This window comes from Eretmochelys imbricata, chromosome 9, assembly GCF_965152235.1.
Source record: "Eretmochelys imbricata isolate rEreImb1 chromosome 9, rEreImb1.hap1, whole genome shotgun sequence".
NCBI classification, from domain to species: domain Eukaryota; kingdom Metazoa; phylum Chordata; order Testudines; family Cheloniidae; genus Eretmochelys; species Eretmochelys imbricata.
Genome location: NC_135580.1, coordinates 33,277,158 through 33,299,782, shown reverse-complemented (window position 1 = coordinate 33,299,782; position 22,625 = coordinate 33,277,158). Strand labels below are relative to the sequence as shown.

The window sequence follows — 22,625 nt, the reverse complement described above, 5'->3', positions numbered from 1 at the left end:
AAGATGTCATTTTTATATACAAAGCAGTCAGTCAGTTAAGGAAGCTGGCAAAAGGTATTTTATCTACAATTAATTTGATTTTTTAAAATATACACCTGCATAACCATGAACATATTCAATATCAGGAAGCAGATTCCGAACAAGGGCATCAAATATTCTCTCATTTTTTCCCCTTTATTCCTTTTCCTTCAAAAAATAGCATCTTCTTTTTATACCCTCTTTTGCATTTTAGGATTCAGAATCAATGTTTCTACAAATATAGTCTCATTTTTTGACAGGAAGTCTTAGTGACTGTGCTTCCTGTAAGGAAAAACACTGCCATTTTATTATTTGGCCCGCCGTAACTTATTACAAGTTGTCTCATGGTTAACATAACCATGAACACTGAACTGCTTTTCCCCCAAAAGAGTAACAATTTGTTTTAATGTGGACTATTCTGTGTCATGTAGCACGATATCTGCTAACACTGATATCAGCTATGAAATATTGTACATTATTTGTCGTCTCTATCTTGTAAAGTTATTCAAGCAAAATCTTTATTAATGTTACTATTCAAGACATCATTTTATTTATGCAAACTTCAAAAATGTGAACTATTATAACTAGCTTATAGCACTCCAAACTTCTTTGTTAACTAACATTTCAAGTTTTGAAAATGATATATGCAGATTATAGGTAACTACTGAAGTGAAGAACAGAAACGGTTTTGAATGATTCACAAATGCATTAGCTGTGCTGATTATACACGAGAGTGCAGACATGATGGCAATATCTACTAAATAAACCCACCTCCTACTGGCAGTCTAGGGCTACCGGTCACAAACTGGAGAAATAATCTTTGTTGCTCACTATCAAGACTGCTAAGAATTTCAAACAGGTACTTCACAGCTCGACTAAAAAGAGAAAACAAAAACAGCTGTTTATTTTAAAAATATATATTGTAAGCAAAAGAATAAAAAACTATTATATCACAGCATTAATGAGCATGGTTCCATGCTCAGACTACGTGTATTATAAATGCTATTTTTATGAACAAATATCTCAGTTTCTTCCCAAAATGTGTAAGAGGTGTTGCATCATTTCATGTACAGCAACTATGAAAGGTATTTTGTTTATTTTAAGATTAATCAAATGCACAATTTTCAACATTTGGTATCCTAGTATCAAATCCATATTACCTGTCATGTGTATAACCATGATCTGGCCTGCAGCATTCCATTAATGTCTTTGCATCCCAAGTGTCTGTTTTACTGCCACACAGGAGCTGATCCAACTATAAATTTAAGCAGAGAGAACAGTTTTGTCCTCATGCGGACACAGAACAAAGACTGTGCATGCGGATTACAACATGAATCTATTTTCTGGAACAACATTCAGGAAAGTTACTTCTGCTGAATTCTGCAATACTACAGAGCTCATTTGACTTTAATAGCCCCATCCCAATAAAGCTTCATTTATTGGATCCGGACATCTCCAGACCTCCTGCTACTAGTGGGCTGCATTTCTTCCTGTAGTTAGAAACAGTCCAAACTTGTCTCTCACGCTGTGGGCATTAGCCAGGCTAATTCAATGACATTTGGGCACTTCTTGCTCAACCTTTTTTATGAGTCTTATACAACTAATTTCAGGGAAACAGACCGCTTCTCTCTCACCCTTCTTTCCCTCCCATTGCAGGTGCACTCCTGATCAGAGACTTTTAAACAGGAGGGGACTGCTGCCAACAACTTAAATGCATCTCAAAAGATAATCTGTACCACTTCATACTGGCGCCCACCAACAGAAGAACAAAATACAGCACTGCATAAAGAGGAAAGGACAAAACCATAATAGTGGGAGAATCTCCCTTCCCAATGGCGAGTGACACAGTGTGATGCTGTCGATAGCTGAGCAGAGTTGAACTTTGGCCAGTAGGTGATATTTCTATGTAAAAGCACTATCACATTAAGAAATATAGAAAAAAATTAGAAGCAGTACCTACATGTCTCAACTTTAAAGGAACTACACATCACCATGCAAAGCATCAATAGGAAAATTAAAATGCAGCAATTCAGCCAAGCTCCTTTGCCATTTTTTTCCATGAAACTTAGAGGTAACGGTATATATAGAAAGAGAAAACCTATTTAAGATATGGGTTTTCCTGTCCATCCACACATCTAAAATGCTTATCCGGGCTCTCACTGCAATTACTACAACTCCAGAAAGAAAGAGTATGTTGACAACTGCAAGCTTGCCTCACATATATCCATTCCAAATGCTGCTGCAAAGATCATTCCCCTACCTGTTTTTTCTGTCACCCGATAAGAACGACCATACTGGTCAGACCAAAGGTCCATCTAGCCCTGTATCCTGTCTTCCAACAGTGGCCAATGCCAGGTGCCCCAGAGGGAACAAACAGAACAGGTAATCATTAAGTGATCCATCCCCTGTCACCCATTCCCAGCTTCTGGCAAACAGAGGCTAGGGACACCATCCCTGCCCATCCTGGCAAATGGCCAGTGATGGACCTATCCTCCATGAACTTATCTAGTTCTTTTTTGAAGAACACTCTCAGTCCCCCAACTGGCTCCCCACCCTTCTCCACTGCATCAAAATAAGCTGCTTGTTTTCACTTTCAAGACCCTTTACAGCCTATCCCAAACGTACCCATCATCTCACGGTACACTGTCAAAATGTCAACTCCTGCCTCTAGTCCGTCAACAATGCCAGGCTCCATTACCCACGTTACATTTTTAAACAAGCACCTATGTGCCATCTCCCCTGCTACCCCTAGCCATTGGAAGACTCTCCCTATAAATGGCCACAAATCTACCTCATTACCATCCTTCAAGTCCCTCCATTGCCTACAAAAACCTTCACAATGATTAGGTAGCAGGTGTGCTGTGTCCATTACCTACCATGCTGATCAGTACTCTTTCATTGTTTCCTTGTGTTCCTGCATCCAACTATAACTACCCGCTGTCTCTTCTCTTACACTTCGTTATAAGAGGTTTGCGGACGGGGACAGGGACAGTCTTTGTTCTGTTTGTGTACAGCATCTAGCACAATGGGGTCCTGGTCCATGTCTACAACCAGTAGTTGCTACCACAATATAATAATAAAATAGTTATGAAGCTTCTTGATTCCTCTAGTGTCCTCCAATACACTGGGAATATGTGAATCAAGAAATTTGCATTTAGGGTGGATGTATTACTTTCTTTGGGGAAAAAAAGAGTTACAATATACTAAATTTGATACTGCAGAAAATAAAATCCACTACCAGAAATACTAATTAGAACTACTATTAAATACAGAAGTCTCTATATGTACAAATTAAGTACATAGTTTAAAACTCACTGAATTGTCTTGGTACATGAGTTTCAGAAATATATTGCCCTATTTGTGAGAGAGAATTACACAATAACCTGCCCATAACTAAATATGGGGTTAAGAATGTAGATTAATATTAATCTACGTAACTGATTGATATCAGTTATAAATTCACATCTACCAACCTCTTCAGGATAGAAGTACTGAAGATGACTGAGGGGGAAGACTGATTCAAATCCATCTCTGAAAGAGTCAAATTGTCTGGAAACACCTTCATTTAGTGCCCAGAATATAACCAGCTGTAAAATAAAGAAGAAAAAACTACAATAAGTGAACAGGCTATGAGAAGCTATGTGAATATTCAACAGTGGAGTTACACAAAGGATATGATGACTTGGCAAAAGAATCAGCAACATAACCACAGGTCCATATAAAGATGTGTGAACCTGAGCCTGATTGGTGCTGTACAATGTTGCACCACTTCGGTCACCTCTCACCAGCCCAACACCAGCATATTTGTTGTACCAATGCAACACAGTTGTACCTAGAAAGGGAAAACAACTTCCTCCAGAGACTGATAAGTCACTCTAAATCTAACTGAAATTTGGTTACGGCATATGTTTAAAAACCAACTGGATAGTAAAATATTAACCTGTATAATCCTTCCACCTCACCCCCAATATGCAAATAATGAGACATTTTAAACAGGGAATTTGTTCTTAACTAGTTTAATAGAAATTGGATATATCTTCTTGAACAAGAGTAAGTCTGCCAGATGTACTTGTCACGCTAACAAACAGATGTTCTCCTGCTTCCGAAATCAGACACACGACTCCCATTCAAATCTTACTAAAAATCCATTTGAAATACATTATGCAGCTGGAATACCATGTATAATATTCCCCCAAAATTGAGGTAAATATTTATTAAGCATTTAAAGTGCTCAGCTAAGCTTGGTTTATTAAAGAGAGTACATTAAAAAAAGTTGTATAAGTCATATTTCCTATGGTCAAAACATATTGAATGGCACAACACCTACAATCTATCATCAAAATCTAGATAAAATTAGTTATTTTTTCCTCATGAAATGGCATTATGTTGAAATGTATCCTTCTGGAAATTTCTGAAATAGAAATCCTTATTCTACTGAATATTTTTTCCTGCTAGATATGCATTGGTTGGTTTTATAATGTGAATGTTAATATGAGAAGAGTAACCTGGGAGAATTTTACTCCCAATTATCCCACAAGGTTTAACAGTTTATTGGACTTCAGAGAAAGTAAATACAAAGAAGAGGGGAAAAAAAAAAAATCTAGTCTTCCCCTACCTCCCACTTTTAAGAGAAGTGGGGTGGGCTGTAGAATGGACATGTGCAACATATCTCAAAGAACAACAGTTACAGAAAGGCAGGTAACACCCCCTACCCCCAAGTGATTGCACATGTCCATTCCACTGTTGGTTACTCACAAGTAGATTAACATGGAGGCAGGCTCTACCCCAACAGCGATTGTAGAACAGCCTGTCAGAAACTCCTCGACTGACAGGAAATGGCATAATGGGCAGCAAATGTGAGAACTGATGACCAGGTTGCCGCTTTGCAAATATCTCAAATAGGTCCTTGTACTGGGAAAGCCACTGAAGTTGCTTGCACTCTAGTCAAATGAGCCAATACTCTGGGTGGCGGCAAGTCATTAGCTAATTCATAGCACAAATGAATACAAGAGGAAATCCTCTGAGTGAAAACCAGTTTACCTTTCACACAATCTGCAACTCCACTGAGGACCTAAAGGACCTAGTGTGGTCCAGTAGAATACTAATGCTCTCCTCACATCCAATGAATGAAGCTTCTGCTCATCTGTAAGAATGTAAGGCTTTGGGTAAAATGTTGGCAGAAAAATTACCTGGTTAATGTGGAAATTGCAGGCCACCTTTGTTAGGAATTTTAGGTGAGAATGGAGGTAAGTTATCCTTATGGAAAACTGTATAAAGGAGACTCTGAAAGCAAGTCTCTCAATTCAGCCAAATCTCATTGCTGAGATTTTCACAACCAGAAACGTCACTTTCATAGAGAGGTTGCACAGACGACGAGTTGTGGGAGATTCAAAGGGAGGTCCCATTACTTTTTGTTAGTACCTGGTTGAGATCCCCTGGAGGAACAGGTTGATGCACCTGAGGGTATAACTTGTCCAACCCCTTTAGAAATCTAACAGTTATGGGGTTAGAAAAAAAGCAATTACGCACCGGAGAATAAAATGCTGAAATCACTGCCAAATATATTTTATTGGAACTGTCAGACCTTGACATTTTAGGTGCAATAGATAATTGAAAATGTGGGTAATGGATGCCTGCATTGGGAAACATTTTTCTATCTTTTCTCAACAGAAATGTCTCTCTCATTTGGCCAGGTAAGTACTCCTATTGAAGGCTTTCTGCGATTCAGAAGCACTTCCTGAATGTCTTCAGAACTCTGGGTAGTAATGGTATCAGAGGAACGGCAAGCAAAGCAGGGAGTTGGCCCAATGATAGCATCAACGCAACAACCAACAAACCTGAGCTGTGACACTGCCTCCCACCTCCCGGGAGCAGAACAAATAGCATTTTCTGTTGCAAACAGGTCCACTTGGGGAGTCACCCACAGCTGAAAGACAGACCTGGCCATGTGCAGATGTAGTGACCATTTGTGGTGAGCAGAGACTGATCTGCTTAGGTGACCTGCCAATATGTTCTGCTCTCCTTGGAGGTAAGCAGCTTTGAGGTGAATGGAGTTGGTTATGCAGAACTCCCAAAGCAGAACTGCCTCCTGGCAGAGTTGGGATGAATGCACTCTTCCCTGTCAGTTTACACAGAACATAGTCGCAGTGTTGTCCATTAAACACTAAGATTTTTTTCTGCACAGTAACAGGTTAGACAGATAGCTCATAGCTCCCTAACATTTATGAGAGTCCTCAGATCCTGGGAAGACCACAGCCCTTGAGTTTGCAGGGTTTTGATGCATGCCCCGCAACCAAGGAACAAAGCATCTGTGACCAACATGAACATTGGTTGCGAAGACACAAAAGGAACTCCCATATAAATGTTTGAAAGTTTGTCCCCCAGTCCAAAGAGGACCAAGCTACCTCTGGAATGCAAAACACTGTCTAGATGTTGATAGGGGGCATTCACTGACGCTAACCCTCCTTGAAGCCTTCTGAGGTGTACTCTGGCATGCTGTATTAAGTAGGTACATGCTGCCATGCTGCTATGTGCCCCAGAAGTCTGAGGCAAGGGTACACTGTGGTAATGGGATGTGCTTTTGGATCCAAGATCAGATCTCGGAGCATTTGGAACCTTGACTGGGGCAGAAATGCACCGGCTTCCATAGCACCCAAGAATGCTCCAATAAACTTTTATTTGTGGAGGTTTTAGAATTGTTTCAGCCAGACTGAGTAACAGCTCCAGGGCACTGAAGCTGGAATGAATGATGGTCATGTTGGACAGTACTTGATACTCAGACCAGCCTCTCACCAGCCAGTCATCCGGGCAATCTCCACAGATATGCATCTACTGGCTCCATATACTTTGTGAAAATGCAAGGGGCTGCTGATAAATGGAACAGAAGTACTGTGAATTGATAGTGGATTCCATTCACTATGAACCTGAGAAACTTCCAGTGATCGGGACAGATCACTATATGGATGTAAGCATCCTTTAAGTCAAGGGCAACATACTAGTCGCTCTATTCCAGGGAATACAAAAAACTTTATTTTCTTCAGGTACTTGTTTAACTCTTAGATCCAAAATACGTCTGAGACCACCTTTTGCTTTGGGAATAACACCCCCTCCCCTGCAAAAAAAAAAAAAAAAAAAAAAAAAAAAAAAAAAAAAAGAACAGAGGAACATCCTCTGTAGCACCTACTAGAAGGAGAGACTGGAGCTCCAAGAACCATCTTGTGAGAGTGGTCCCTAAAGAGGGTCAGGGAAGGGTGGTGGGAAGAAGGGATAGAAACAAATTGAAGAAAATACCCTAGGTCCACTGGGCTTAGGACTCTCCATTCCCATATGATAGAAGTCCAAACACAAAGGAAGTGGGATAGATGACTGGCAAAGATATGGATAGGAACAGATGCACTTGTAGTTACTTGTATCAAAATGCATGCTTGGACTGGACTGCTAGTTGAGAGGAACCTACTGTTGCAGAGGGAGGGAGGAAGATGGTCACTGCCTGTAATTCCTGCCCTTTCTTCTCAGCAGGTCTTGGGGCTGAGGTATAAAGCTCTGTGAGCCTGCTGGGGCCGGAACTGCTTCCTGGTGTAAAGATTCCAAGTGACTTCAGTGTTGCTCTGGAATCTTTTAGGCTATGTAGCCTATTGTGCATCTTTTCCAAAAAGATGAGAGGACCCTCAAAGAACAAGTCTAGGATGGTCTGCTGTATTTCAGCAGGGAGACTGCATTTATGAGCACCTCCTCATAGAACAGATACTATGGACTGAGCTGCTGAGTCCAAGCCACCACTTACCCTCTTCTACCATCAGAATGAAGTCCTCCAGTAGCCTCATATTTAAACTTCAGGATGTTTTCCCATAGGGAGAAATTGTAGCAACTTAGGAGAACTTGCTGATTCGCAATTCTAAGTTGTAGGTCTCCCGACAAATAAAAGGTTTATAACCAAACAAATCCAGCCTCTGATTCTTTACTACCCTTTGGCGTCAACACTTGGTGCCCTATCTCTTACACTCATTAACAGCTGCCACCACCAAAGAGCTTGGGGGCAGGTGAGAGTACAGAGTTATTCTAAACCCTTAGGAGGCACTAGTATTTCCCCTCTGTCCATTTAGCCATATGGAAGAAGGGGTCTGCCAAAGTGTTTTGAGTGGCTCCACAATTGCTCAGTCAGTAGTGCCATTCTGGAGGGCCCCAGAGAGGCTAACATGTCCACTAGCTTGTTGGATTTCTCACAGATCTCTTCTACTTGAATGTTTAGCACCAAAGCCACTCTTAAGAAGTTATTGATAAGCCTGTAATCCTCCAGCGGTGGTGAATCGCTCATCTCTACAGCCTCATATGGTCTTGAGGAAGACCATGCACTAGGTCACTGAGGCAATGACTAATCTGCCTCTGATGGTGGAGGAACTGTTTGAGTAACCTGCAGCTGCTTGGTACCTGTCCTGGGCATCTGAGAATGTTGTCTGTGGCGCTGATGATCTTGTGCACCCTTGAAAGTCAACTCAAAGGTGAAGGGAGGCAAACCAACTGTGTCTATAAAAGCCATTGATGTAGTGGTGGGTCCCATGGTTGCACAGGCCATTGCTCCTTGCAATGTGGTCAGTGCTGAGACTGCTGTGACATCCATGGACCATACTGATGGAGGATAAGCTTCCCCTTTAGTATGTGACACGAGACCCCAGTTACGAATCCAATGAAGATGGCTCAAAGTCCTGCAATAGCGGTGGAGCAGAATCTGTGTGGATAGGAGACCGGTAAAGCCAAACTCGGGGATGGTGGTACCAGGCTTTCCCCTGAAATGTACTGGCCTCTTTAGGTACTGCATGCTGTTGCAGAGCTAGTGTGGGAACTAGTTTCTGGTACCAGCCAAAACCCTTCCTGTACCACAGGAGATACCAGTACCAGAAGATCAAGCAGTTCTCTGGAGAAAGCATACATCTTTGGCGTTGTCAGTACCAGAATTGTGTCCTGAGTTTAGTGTCTTTGTATAGCGACTTCAGGGGTCAGCTGTGACTGACCTGGTATAGGTTCTGGAGTCTATGAGCCCCTTTTTAGCAGAGGAACTCTTGGGGAACACTTCCCTTCAGAGTCCCCCCTGGCGTCCTTGCTTCTAGATGGCCCCAGTACCAAAGGTCTTGCTGAATGAGGTCTACATCTCTTCACTATCAGAGACATAGAATGCGGTGCTAAAGACATCTTGGGAGATGCATTCTGTACTGATGGTGCTACTTTTGGAGTTTGCTCTGAACATGACTGCTCCAATGGAGGCGAAGTGCCATCTCCATAAAGGAGACACTTAAGTCTCGCTGCTCTTTTCTAGAGTGAGGCTTAAACCCTCTACAAATGCGACGCTCGTCACTGATGTGGCACTCCAAAAAAATTTAGACAGCTGGGATATGGTCACTGACTGGCATCAGCCTGGCACTCAACCAGCAGGACTTAAACCCTGGAGAGCAAGACATGGCTCCAGTTCTGGTCCAGGTAATCAAATTTGGCCTAAAAGGGACCTAAATGTTGAAACCTATCACTAAGATTAACTATACTCTGTATCTAACCACTACTAAACAAACAAGCTGTATACAAAGAATGAGGGAAATAAACCTGTGATAGAAAGACTGAAAGTGCTGCAACAACCCGCACTGGCAGTAAGAAGGAGCTGGGGGCAGTTTCATCCTCCTATACCGGCATGCAGTGGTGTGCAACGGCAAAGGGCGCTCAAGCCACCCTAATGTGAAGGAAAACATTTCTGAAAACTGTGCATAAGGCACACATAAAATTAGAGTGGAGTGGACATATGGAATCGCTAGAAGAACTCCTATTTACACAGAGTGATAAGGCACACAGTGAGCAAAAAGGCTCAGACTGCAGGGTTGTGACTGAGTCATGCGTGGTGAGAAGGAACTGAGGAGCAGTTAGTGTTGCTTCACCATCTATGTGAGGCATGAGGACACTTGGGGTACAAGTGCAGCCCTCAGTGGGACACTGCTGATTAAAAGAATCTGAACTCAAATACATGGGGTGGCATGCATATGGCCAAAGCACTCAGACTCAAAATGTATGGGAGCAGAAAACTTGACTACTTACATGATCAGGCAGAAGTCCCAGTACTAAATTTTCTAAGTGCTGGAAACTGATCACCACAGCATTTATGATCTTGCTTATTAAAAGTTGCAAGTTTACTTTGGTTTGTGCAGTAGGAAATTGGGGGCGTTCTATCTACTACAGGGGTGGGCAAACCATGGCCTGCGGGCCAGATCCGGCCCCCCAGGGCTTTGGATCTGGCCCGTGGAATTGCCACCCCCGTGGTGTTGCGGGCCCCGCGCGTCTCCCGGAAGTGGCCAGCACCATGTCCCTGCGGCCCCTGGGGGAGGGGAGGCAGAGGGCTGAGAGCACTGCCCTTGCTTGTGGGTACCTCCCCCGAAGCTCCCATTGGCCGGGAACAGGGAACCGCGGCCAATAGCAGCTTTGGGGGAAGTACCCACAGGCAAGGGCAGTGTGCGGAGCCAGGGACTGCAGGGCCAGCCGCTTCCTGGAGAGGCACGGGGCTGGGGCCAGGGCAGGCAGGGAGCCTGCCCTGGCCCCAGTGCGCGCCGCTGCCACCCTGGAGTCGCTCCAGGTAAGCGGCACCGGGCAGGAGCCGAACCCCTTCTGCACCCCAACTCCCTGCCCTGAGCCCCCTGCCTGCACCCCAGCCCCATGCCATACTCTGCACCCCTGCCCTTAGCCCCTGCCGAACCCCCCATGCACCATTGCCCTGAGCCCCCTCCTGCACTGTGCACCCCCTCCTATACCCCAATCCCCTTCCCTGAGCCCCCTCATACATCCCGCACCCCTCCTTTGCCCCAACCCCTTGCCCTGGGCCCTTTCCTGCACACTGCACTCCCTCCCGCATCCCAACCCCCTGCCCCAGCCCTACATTCATGGCCCTGCAAGCAGTTTCCCCCACCCAGATGTGGCCCTCAGGCCAAAAAGTTTGCCTAGCCCTGATCTACTACCATTTATTACCATCTGGAATATTCTGTGGAAGCGAGTTCTGAAGTGAACAAAGACATAAATTAAAGGTGTCAAGAAAAATAGCACTCAAGATTTTATAAAACCAGTTGCTAGGGTGGACAAAAAAGTGATTCAAGCAGAATTCTGAAGACTCTCACCTTCCACATACCGTCTGGCTTGCAGAGGTAGAGTCCCAAAGTCATTTCAGAAGCCCATAATCTTGTGTAGCAGTGTTTTGCACTACTAGTCCAAAGTATTGGTTCAATACTTGGCCCAGTAATTTCTGGCTTTGTTTTCAGAGGTGTTAAGAACCCACGGCTCCCAGTGAAAAATCATGCCATTTAGGACTACATTTGTCATGGATACAAAATAAGTTTTCTGAAACCTTAAGGAACAGATTCTTCTACAGTCAAGTTGTATATTACAAAGACTCAAAGTATTTGTTCTAATTTCTTACCAGGGCCTTCAGACAAACAGAAGCAACCAGCTGAAAAGTACTACTGCTATGACCAATTTGCAAAAAAGAAGCATCTTAAAATAAACTACTTTGAACTAACTATAAGACAGGAAGAGAGTTATGTGATTAAAAAAAATTACAGCTTTGCTTTTACGTACTCTGAGATACTCTTCTAAATTGTGGATGGTGACAGGCATATCTTTTCCCCCTTTTTTCAGCTCTATATTGGGAAACCCAGGTAATGTGAAATCCAGCCCTAGATCTTCCACTGAGCAGCCATTCATATTGAGGGTCTCCAATGCATACTGTAAACTTTCTTTGGTCTAAAAAAAATTGAAAATGAAAGCCAGTGAATAATTCAGTCACTTACATTAGTTTATTAACAAATTATTTAGCATTCTAACACATGTAATATTGGTTACTAAATACACAATACTCATTGCAGACCAGTTATTGAAACAGATCAGCTACAGATTACAGTACTTTTTGTTCCCCTTTAATCTTAACTTTTAATGTATATAAAACAAGTTAACTAATCAAGATAGTCAATAACATCTGCCTTGACTGTGAACAAGCATAGTTTTGCTGATGTTTCTGGAGTTACTTTACTTCAAAGCAGAATCAGACAGCTAGTAAAGGTTGGTGTGAAAAAACAAACCAAACCAGGGCTTTGTTTTAACACAGACTAAAAAACTGAGCCTAAAAGAGTAGAAGCCATCAACTTAAACACCAAGAATTACATTGATTTTCTGATGAGATATTTGTTACAGTAAACGAGAGCTATAATACTGCATACATACTATTTTCAATCTTTTTACTGTTGGGAAATTAAATGGGGGAGAGAAGAGACAAACTTCTGCATCTAATAGTAAGTTCTCATGTGCAGGGCAATACTTGATCATAACTCAATAGTCAAAATGACTACTACTAGCTGCTATTGTGAGTTGGGGAACAAATTTGCTGCCAACTTATTGGCAACTTAAGTGGCATCAAAGTATGTTTTTTAAAGAAACCTTTCAAAATGTGAGGAATAGGTAAGTTCGTAGATTCTAAAAATGAGTACACATGTGAAAAGTCTACCACAATTCTCCTCAATAGAATATTGTTGATATTTACAGTTGATAGTGAAGAAATCCACAGAAGTCTAAGAATACACATATTGTGAAGGACATGTGCAAACAAAACTGAATATGAATATTTCCATAAATCTGCAAATTAACAGATTACACTATGGGTTTCCATAAAGAGTTTCACAAGGAACACAGGAGGAGCCTTTGCTGCATTACAAGGAAAACGTAACTAAGCGGCCCAATAAAAGCTTAGCATTTTGGGTACTCAAAGCTTAATAGGGACTTTTCTTGCAAAAGATAAGGAAGTCCTGGTGTAAAAAAATCCTTTAAAGTGAACTAAACAAGTTTTAAATTAGTAAAAACTGTTTAAAATTTTAAGTTAACAGAATGTGCATAGACCTACACATTTTGAAACAAGACATCACAGCTGCAAGTCATTTCCACCTTTATTTATTTGACTAGACCCAAGTGCACTCTCTTGAGTTTCTTTCAACAATTGATGGTATCACTAACATCTAAAGCAGTGCAGGAAGCGCTTCAGTTCACCTTTAAATCTGTTATTTAAGCATATGTCTATCCTATAAGATAGATGTGTGATTCCAAGATCACACAGACAAACTGGAACTTGGTCTCATCTGAGCTATCATGCTAAAAATAATGGCATCTACCACAACTGCAGCACAGGCTAGCTGTCCAAGTACCATGAGGCTGAGGTGGGTTTATACTTGAGGAGAATAGCCCATGCTGCTCTCCTGTGGCTGTGCTACTATTTTTAGCATACCAGCCCAGATGAGAGCTAGCATATGTGCAGGAGAGCTGAGAATCACACCTCTCGCTCATAACACAAGCAGACTAAGGCTAAATGACTACAGGTTTCTCAAACTACAACTCCATCACTAGTAGGTTTTGCTAGCATTAATTTTATTGACACCTTTAAAATAAAGGCCATGCACTACTGTGTAGAAGAAAAATGGCTCGTTAACTTATCTCTGGAAGTAACAAAACACTACTACAGTATTACTGGCTCATGTACTTTCTGACATGTGGCACAGAGATGGTGATGCTTGTTTAACAGCTTTTCCCCTTGAGGCACTATTAAGCATACACCTAAAAAGAGCTATACATGTCACATCTGATATCAACAAAGACTGCATCTGCTCTAGAAGCATGCATGATAGCACAGTGCTGGGAAAATGTGTACACCAAAAACCAGCTGGTGGCCTTGTGAGTGTCTGAGATAGATATAAGGAGGACATGTGGCACCTTAGAGACTAAACAGATTTATTTGAGCATAAGCTTTCATGAGCTACAGCTCACTTCATTGCCTGAGGTCGATATGTTCTTCAGTAAGGCCACAGAGGTACACGGAAATCTGATGGAATGGTCGTCACCAAAAGGTGGAGGACGTACCTTCAAGGCATCATTACAAGTCAAGATGCATCCCAAAACTCAGACAGTTTTTGGGTGGTCTTTCATTCTTTCCATGATGGAAATAGAGTCTGAGAGAAGCCCTGAAGAGATTATTCCTGTTGAGGTAAAAGGCAAGAGCTCTTATATCAAGCGTGTGGAAACTGGCTTCCTCTCTAAGAAGCAAGGCTTGGAGCAAGACACCAGTAAATGAACATCCTGCTTAATGTGAAATGGATGCAACTTTAAGTAGAAAGCAAGGATGGGGACGTAATGTCACCTTATCACTCACACAGAACACTGTATACAGTGGAGCAGACAGAGGACCTTCTAGTTTACCTATCCTTCTGGCCAAGATGATGGTTATGAGAAATGATGTCTTAAGGCCCCATGGTGGAGTTGGCTCTTGGACAAAAGGTTGGACAAAAGGTTAATCCTTGGAGTAGTCGGGTGAGTAAAGACTGAAAATCCCTTAATGTGGGGTAGGGGGGAGTGTAACTGAAAGGCTGTAATGGCAGCCAGGTGGACCATAAATTTAGCTAAGTAATAAACCAACAGTTTTCAAATGTAGCAGATAATCAAGACTGTACATGAGGACAGACTCAAGAGACAGACTGTTCCACACACTAGGCTTGAAAATATCTTCACTTCTGGAGGTAAGTTTTCCTTGCTGTGGCCATGATGGCATTAGGAGGGTGGCTACAGATCTCTCACTTCTACTACAAGACATTGAACAACAATGGTTTTGGAGGTGAGCAGACAGCATTTCCCAACAAATTGCAGCCCCTCAGCAGAAGTGTTGGCTCTTCGCACTGGACACTGATGCAAATAAAGTTCTCTAGGGAGCCCTGGCTGAGCCGAATCTTCTGAAATACAACCATAAGTGGGAGCTGAATTACGTGGTGACAGAAATACCTGCTTAGGGAGTTCACTATGTTGTTCTGTAGCCTTGGTAGATAAACTACTATCTGATGGAATATGCACCAATTCTAGAGTTTTATGTTGCCTGTGCCTAAGTACTGGGATCTTGCTCCTCCTTGGTGATTTTTATAATTTTGATATAGATAGATGTTCCTAGGGGCAGTGGGAGTGAGACACTTGCCCTGGGCTGTCCTGAAAATGGGCACCACAGCCTCATAGGGAGGCATCTGTGGTGATTATCTTTGTGCAGGATGGACACGAGAGTAGAATTCCTACACAGCTTTTGGGTATCCCTTCCACCACTTGAAGTGAAGAACTGTCTGAGGTAACACGTACCTGGATAGTTAGAGTGCTTGTTGGGGATGCAGACAGACCTAAGCCAGGCTTGAAGACATCAGAAGTGTAGTTTTGACAGGAATATTACAAATACACAGGCTGCCATGTTGTCCAGAAGTCAAAGGCAAGCCCTTGCTGTGGTTTGTGGGCTCTTGTAGCCTGGCACTGAGGCTGGACAGTATAGCAAGCTTCTCCATGGGCAGGCATGCTTTGCCAGTAAGTGGCTCTAATTAAATCTATTCACTGTAAAGGTATGACTCTAGATTTTTCTATGTTGAGGTGAAGGCCCAAAAAGTGGAAAGGGGATACGGGCCTTGTTGATTGCCGACTGCTTCTTGAGAAAAAGACAGTGACCCTTGATGAGCCAGTTGTCCAGGAAAGGAAATATGATTATTTCCATCTGATGAAGATGGGCTACAACATCTGAGAAGAGCTTTTTAAAGACCATTGGGGCAGTTGAAAGGCTGAAGGGTGGGACCTAGAATTGGTAGTGGTCCTTGCCAACGATGAATTGTAGGAAGCATCTCTGGGAAGGATGTATAGCATATGAAAGCGTGCATCCTGGAAGTCAAGGGAGATGAACTAGTACCCAGGATCTAAAGAGGGAATTAGTGCTGCCAATGTTGCCGTTCTTAACTGTTGGAAGAGGACAAAGGCATTCCTGAAGTCCAATCTGGGAAGTACCTTGAGGGGAAGTCTTTTCCTACAAAGTCTACTGGAACAGGTTTAATCAAGTCATGAGTAGGAAGGATTGTTCCTCCTGTCTTAAGAGACTTTTGTGAGAAGGGTCCCTGAAAAAGAAAAAAGAAAAAAAAAAAAAAAAAAGATGAGGAGAGGGGTTGGAAGGGTGGATGGAACTGAACTGAAAGGAAAGGAATAGTCTAGTGAAGCCACTTCTACGATCCATGTCAGAAGTGATGAGCTCCCGAAAGGTAGGAAACGGGAAAGACTGTCCCCACAGGAGTGATGGAGGACAGGTTGGTGCAGCATATGATCCAGAAAGGGGAGCAATTCGTGACCCTCGACCAGTCGATCAAAACAAATACTTGGTAGAAGTAACCAACTGCAATGTCACTGTGGAAGACAGACCGTTCTTACGAAATCTAGGTCTCCTTGAAGTTTTGGTTGGTCTCATGGAGGTCTGGTAGTGAACTGTGAGAGACCACTGAGCTGTTTACGACTTGCTGTATTTTCTACTCCTGGGGGAATTCTGTTCAATGGTAATGTAGCTAGGTTTGATGTGGTATCTAGGAGCAGCTGGACTGACCTGCTCCATCCTGTGTGCTGGAGGGAATACAGTGCCGGTCAGCACTCCTCCTTCCTTGCCACATCAGAGGAGGGCAAAAGACATTTCCTCTTGTGTGAAAACGCTAGAACCAGAGTGTGGGGTGGCATCACTTGCCAGATCTGAAAGCTACCGCTGGTCAGACAAGGTCCTTGGTGCTGAAGTGGGCCTCATGGCCTGCTCCAGAAGGTGCTGTTTCAACAGCAAGTCTCTCGCCACCTGAGTCCTCTTTGTGAGCAACTTGCAGATGAAGCACCTCAATGTGGTCCTTGTCAAGAGGCAACAAGCACCTCCTGTGGGGGTTGCTATTGTGGATGGTCCCTATGCAGGATGGACAATGCTTGAACCTTGGGAAGGGCATCACACAGGCAGCCAACTACTCTATTAACACTAAACTAACAGTTCACCAAACCTAAGGTACTACTACTACTATATACACACAAGAAAAGTTACCAGAAAAAAAGAATGGAAGTGTGAGGTGAAGACACCACAGCGACCTTCAACTCTAGCCATGGTTGGTAAGAAGGAACGGACAGTTGGGGCAGCACGACCCTTGTACTGCCACAAGAGGGGCTGTGGCCACAGATACTGACCCTATGGATACTGGTAGGCAAAGTTTTCTTGCTCCAGTGCACATGGCGTGCATACCCACATGAAATATATGGCTGCATCTCTACTTTAAATTAAAAAAAAAAAAGAAAAAAAAAAAGAAAAGAAAAGCTATTACAAGCAAATACTCTCTGGGAGAGTTGGGTGATTGGGTGGAAAAATTAGGTGGTAATAGGAGGAGAAGAGTTGGGGTGGATCAGTTGTTTGGGAAGGGAGACATGGAGCGAGAAGAGGGACATGGAGGTGACAGGGGCGCCTGCCAGCCCTACATTCCCCTCCCATGTATGCAACACAATCTGAAAGTTCACAGCCCATCTAAAGAGGTTCATAGATTCTAAGATCAGAAGGGATCTTTACTGTCATCTAGCAAGACATTTTCTAATCCTTTAATCATTCTCACAGCTCTTCTCTGAACCCTTTCCAACTCATCAACATCTTTCTTGAACTCCCCCTACCCTTTCCCTGCCTCCTTTAGATGAGCCAAGCTCTGAAGAGGTCTGAGCCTCCCTCCCTACTCCCCCCCCTACTCCCCGTGACATTACTGACATAATGTGGGACAGTATAGATCATTGTTGCAACCAAGGTCCTGTAGTGGCACCAAATCTTGTGTAAAGGGGGTCAAATAAGGTGTCTAAGACAAGGTTACGATTTGCTGATTATGATTATGCTATCTATATGCATGTATCATTTTTGTATTTAAAGTATTGGCTCTATATTGCCTGTAGTTCAAACTTGTGCTATGCTTCTGGGCAACACCCCAGACAAGTTGGTGTCAGCTCTGCCTAGCCTGCTTGATGGCCCATTAGGGACCATCAGCTATACAACTGTCCTATTGAGAGAAGGCAGATACACCTTGTGACTCAGCAAGGCATGCAGGGACATGCCTATGGACAGAACTCTGAGGTTTTTCCATGCCATGTGATGGACAGCTTGTCTTTGGGACAAAGAAAGCAGAGAACACATGGCAAGAGATTATAAAAAGTTGCTGCAGCTCCTCCATCTTGTCTTCAATCCTGCTTCTTATCTCTGGAGGGACTTTGCTACAAACAGAAGCTCTAAACAAAGGACTGATGACCCATCCCAGCTGTGGATGCACTCCAGAGACTTGAGTTGAACCTGCAGTTTATTCTACCACTGCTACAAGCCTGAACCAAGAACTTTGCCACTACTGTATGTAACTGATTCCATTTAACCAATTCTAGCTCTCATCTAGATCTTTTTCCTTTTATGAATAAGCCTTTAGATTTTAGATTCTAAAGGATTGGCAACAGTGTGTTTTGTGGGTAAGATCTAATTTGTATATTGACCTGGGTCTGGGGCTTGGTCCTTTGGGATCAAGAGAACCTTTTTTCTTTTACTGGGGTATTGGTTTTCATAACCATTTTGTCCCCGTAACCAGTGGCATTGGTGGTGATACTGGGAAACTGGAGTGTCTTAAGGGAATTGCTTGTGTGACTTGTGGTTAGCCAGGGGGTAAAACCAAAGTCCTCTGTCTGTCTGGTTTGGTTTGCCTTAGAGATGGAAAAACCCCAGTGTTGGGCCGTAACTGTCCTGCTTTAAGCCATTTGTCCTAAACTGGCACTCACAGTTCTGTCCTGCCAGAACCAGCATCGTTACGCCCTCCCCACCCCCATCTGAGCTGGGATCCGAGGGTATGAGCTCTGCTTCCTGCCCTTTTGTGTGCACCAAGCTCTGGGGGGCTCTGCACATCTATGAGGTTCTGACCTGCGGGGCGAAAGAGTGCTAGAGCCCCCTCCTGCCAGAACCCAAAGTCTACACTGCAATGAAACAGCCCCACAGCCAGAGCCCCGCAAGCTGGAGTCAGTTGGCACAGCCAGCTGACCGTTTCTCTTTGCTGTGTAGACATCCCCTCAGAGCTATTATTTCAGGCTGCATTCATCTCCACTGGATGTTCTCTCATCTGAGAAATCTCAGAGATGAATAGGTCACTTCACACCTCTGTGAGTTTGCTATGCTGCTGCTGATGGATGGATGTGTAGTGCCCTCCCATAGTTAAGGTTAAAACCAGCCTTCTGTTTAAAGGAGGACTCTAAGCGTTACGTGAATTGTCTTGAATAGTCTCTAGTATTTTCATAAATTGCAAGTACTAAAATGACAACTGCAGCCATCATCCCTTAATTATCCTCACTTATCCCTGTTGGCCCTGTTTATTCCCCTCCCCTCCAGGAGGTTGGTACTGGGCTTTTTCAGATGATTGCTCCCCTTCTGCAAGCGAGATACAGATTGCCTCTGACTGAATATGTCCCTTCAATGCATACAAGACAGTCAAGTTTTACAGATTTTTCACACTATTGCTAACAAAAACTCAGCTGCACAAATATTAATACTGGGAGCCCTAGCGAAGACTGGCCTCTGAATCTGAGCTGAGTTAGATAACATGGTGCTTACCAAGCCAGCAGCCAATCTATATTACATTGTTGCCACTAGCGGAGTGGAACTGCTATTAGTAACTGGGAAAGTTTTGGAAGGTTTCCCTAGCATAGACAATATGCAAAGTTATCAAAAGCACCCTAGCCATCCCACTGAAATACACGCTCCCAGAAACATCCTGCAGTTTAGCAAAGCAAGTATTTACTTATATTTGGGTTCTGAAGTGGTTTCAAAGTCTCAGATCTCTTGGATACATGGAAGGGGATAGGAAAGACCCAAAAATTCATAGTAAAGCCACATTTTCCTGGTGAAGGTTTTCCTTAAAATAAATAAAAACTCGTTAAATTACTGACTGAACTTGTAAGACTAACGTCTTGATGCGAAGTTTAGAGCAAATACTAAACCATCACTTATCAAAATACACAGCATCAAAACTCAGATGATCAGAGCAAATACTAAAGGGAACACTGAAAGAGACTTCATAGCATTAAAGCCAGAACTGAAGCAAGTCTTCAACTTCAGACGTAGACAAGACCGGTCTATGCTTGGCTCTTCTGCCAAATATTTCCCAAAAATACTTCACTAGCTCAGTTCCAGTGGAGTGCTAGCATAGGCAAAGCTGTCAGCATTTTAACTAAGGCCAGGTCTACACTACCATTACTTAGGTATAACTTCTGTCACTCAGGTGTGAATAAGCTATCCCAACAAGCACTGTAAATTACACCAACTTAACAGCCAGTGTGGACAGCACTATGTCAGTGGGAGAGCTTCTCCCACCGACACAGCTATCGCCTCTTGCAGAGGTGGATTTATTGTGCCAACAGGAGAGCTCTCCTGTCAGCATACACCTGCGCCGATATAGCGCTTCTAGTGTAGATTAGCCCTACATCTTCTAGACCTCATCTGAGCAGAACTGGTAACGTTGGCAAAATTCTGAAAAGCAGCCTGGCTAACTCTGTGTACGTTATCTTTTAGGAATTGTACCTAGGTATCAAAGCTCTTCCTGAGTACAAGTAGCTTCTCCCACTTTGATCAAAAAATTAGATGTGGACAATTGGCTTGAAGCAAAGTGAAGAAATTCTCATCATGTCATGCCTCAAATATCAAGGCTGTTTTAAAATTAAGGAATTCAATACAGTACTGGCTTTTTGACCTTGTATTGGACAGGTATTTTAATTTGTGCATGTATCTGACTCTGCTAAATCAGGAAACTCAGTCTAACTTCAAAAAACATGATGTGACATTTGTCTCAATTTATTCATTTTTCTCCAACATGTGTGAAAAGTCTTGATTGTACCGGGGGAAGGGTAATCTTCCTGATGTGTCTACAGAGCTGCTGAGCAGTGCCCAACATACAATGGTTACCCAAATAAACTCTTCTCTATAATACCAAAATTTCTTAGCAGTGTTCTTAAAAAACCCAGAAGTGTGATGCATTGTTAATAATTGTGCTTATATGCAATTCAGGCTGTGCCTAGAGGTGAAAACTCTTTGCAAATAAAAGACTAGGAATTCACTCATTGCCATATACTGTATGCCACATCATCCAACGTAGATTTGTCTGTACCTTTACAAAAAAGGTCACGATGGTTGCCCATTGCTAGCAAATTATTTACAACTTTGATTTCAAATTGATATAAGAGGAATAGTAATACTGATAAAAATAGTAATTTTTATTAGCATATTAAGAATATACCAATTAAGTATTTATAAGAAGATACTTATGTTCACTCTATGTCAGCTATGGCTTGCAAAAATCCAGAAATATGTAAAATCCAGGTTGGCCTTTCCCCTTCATATAAATTACCCTCCCTTCCTACCTGTGATTTGTCCTGTTCAAGTCTTTTCTTCTGTCTCACTATATCTTCAAGATGATATACTGATCTAGCTACCACTGGATCAATATTAAACAAGTCGTGTGACGTTAAGGAAGTTTCCTGTCGTAACATCCATTTGTAAAAAGGAAGGCCAAGGGGAAGGTCCACCTGGAAGCCAAAGCAGCATTGTTTTTAAATTAATAGTTAATGCAAAACAATTCACAGTTTCAACAGCTTTAAGTTTTGATGTTTCATTCCCTGAGCAGTACCTTTTCCAACACATTTTTTGGACTAGTAGAGAGTAGTTTGTCATACGGTATATATAGTACTTTGGGATAAATTTATAGTGGCGATTTTAATATAAGAGGACAGAGTTATGTTGAAAGACCTAGGTATGGTAGTGATAAGCAAGTATGAATTTTCATCATTTGCTACTATATCACAAGCACCATATAATTTTGGGCTAAATACACAAAGGGATAAAATCACAATGTAAACAGAAATTAGGTGCTCTCTCTTGCAGAGAAAGATGAGCTAGAGTCACTCAGGAGACCCCCTAACAAGATTACAACCCATCTTCATTTTAAAATACTGACTGGCATTGAAAGTGCTGAAATTCAGGTTCTCTCAATGTTATGCCATAATCAAACTCGAAGCATTACCAACTTTGTCTTCCTGAATCTAAAGTCTAGCAGTAAGTGTTCTACATTGGAACCTCCAGAAAATATTGTTATATATTACTTCAGATAAAAATCAAATTTCATTCTTACCAATCTGAAATCCATGATCGCCTTAGCCATTAGTTTTCCCAGAAAACGGAACTTCATTTTAACCTTTGCAATGTGAGCTGGTTTAGCTGTTCTACCAAAAGGAAGAGCAAATAGGCCTTGGAGATTATGAATATACTTTGTGCCTTCTTGACTTCCTGTTGGGGAAAGAAAGAGGGGTGGTGGGCAAGTTCAGTACTTGCATAATGCTGTTTCATTTAAAAAATGAGTTAACGGCACAGAGTCCAGTCATTCGGGCCTAAAATTTAAGTTGTTAAAAATGACAGTTGATATTTCTATTTCACCCCATCAGTTACAAATTTAACCATTCCTTGCAGCACTAGCAAAAAAGAAAAACAATCTTGTAATACTGCAGGGCAAACTGAAATAGAAATGGACTTGGTTTTATTTGCCAAAACTGAACAAAGTTTAGAATTTTAATATTTTCACTGTTCATATTCATAACACGGAAATTTTAATAAGTGATTACCCTGACAGTGTTGCTTCATTTTCTCAAAGTTTAAACATTCCATCCAGATTTCTAAACATATGAATGTACTTATA

At 42.4% G+C, this 22,625-nt stretch overlaps 1 protein-coding gene across 8 annotated transcripts in view; it reads right to left on the bottom strand.

Annotated features, from left to right (window-relative positions):
- Positions 1-22,625, bottom strand: part of TRIP12 (thyroid hormone receptor interactor 12) — a 152,351-nt gene that overhangs the window by 2,585 nt on the left and 127,141 nt on the right. For 7 of the 8 annotated variants that reach the window (XM_077826439.1, XM_077826438.1, XM_077826442.1 and 4 more), the window contains 6 exons: positions 22,065-22,219; positions 21,298-21,462; positions 11,617-11,781; positions 3,492-3,605; positions 1,179-1,273; positions 790-893 (listed from right to left, as the gene is read on the bottom strand). In XM_077826439.1, coding sequence (XP_077682565.1) covers positions 790-893; positions 1,179-1,273; positions 3,492-3,605; positions 11,617-11,781; positions 21,298-21,462; positions 22,065-22,219 — 798 coding nt within the window. Of the gene's footprint in view, positions 1-789; positions 894-1,178; positions 1,274-3,491; positions 3,606-11,616; positions 11,782-13,938; positions 14,055-21,297; positions 21,463-22,064; positions 22,220-22,625 lie in introns of those variants that run through there. The other variant, XR_013347117.1, reaches the window with a different exon arrangement.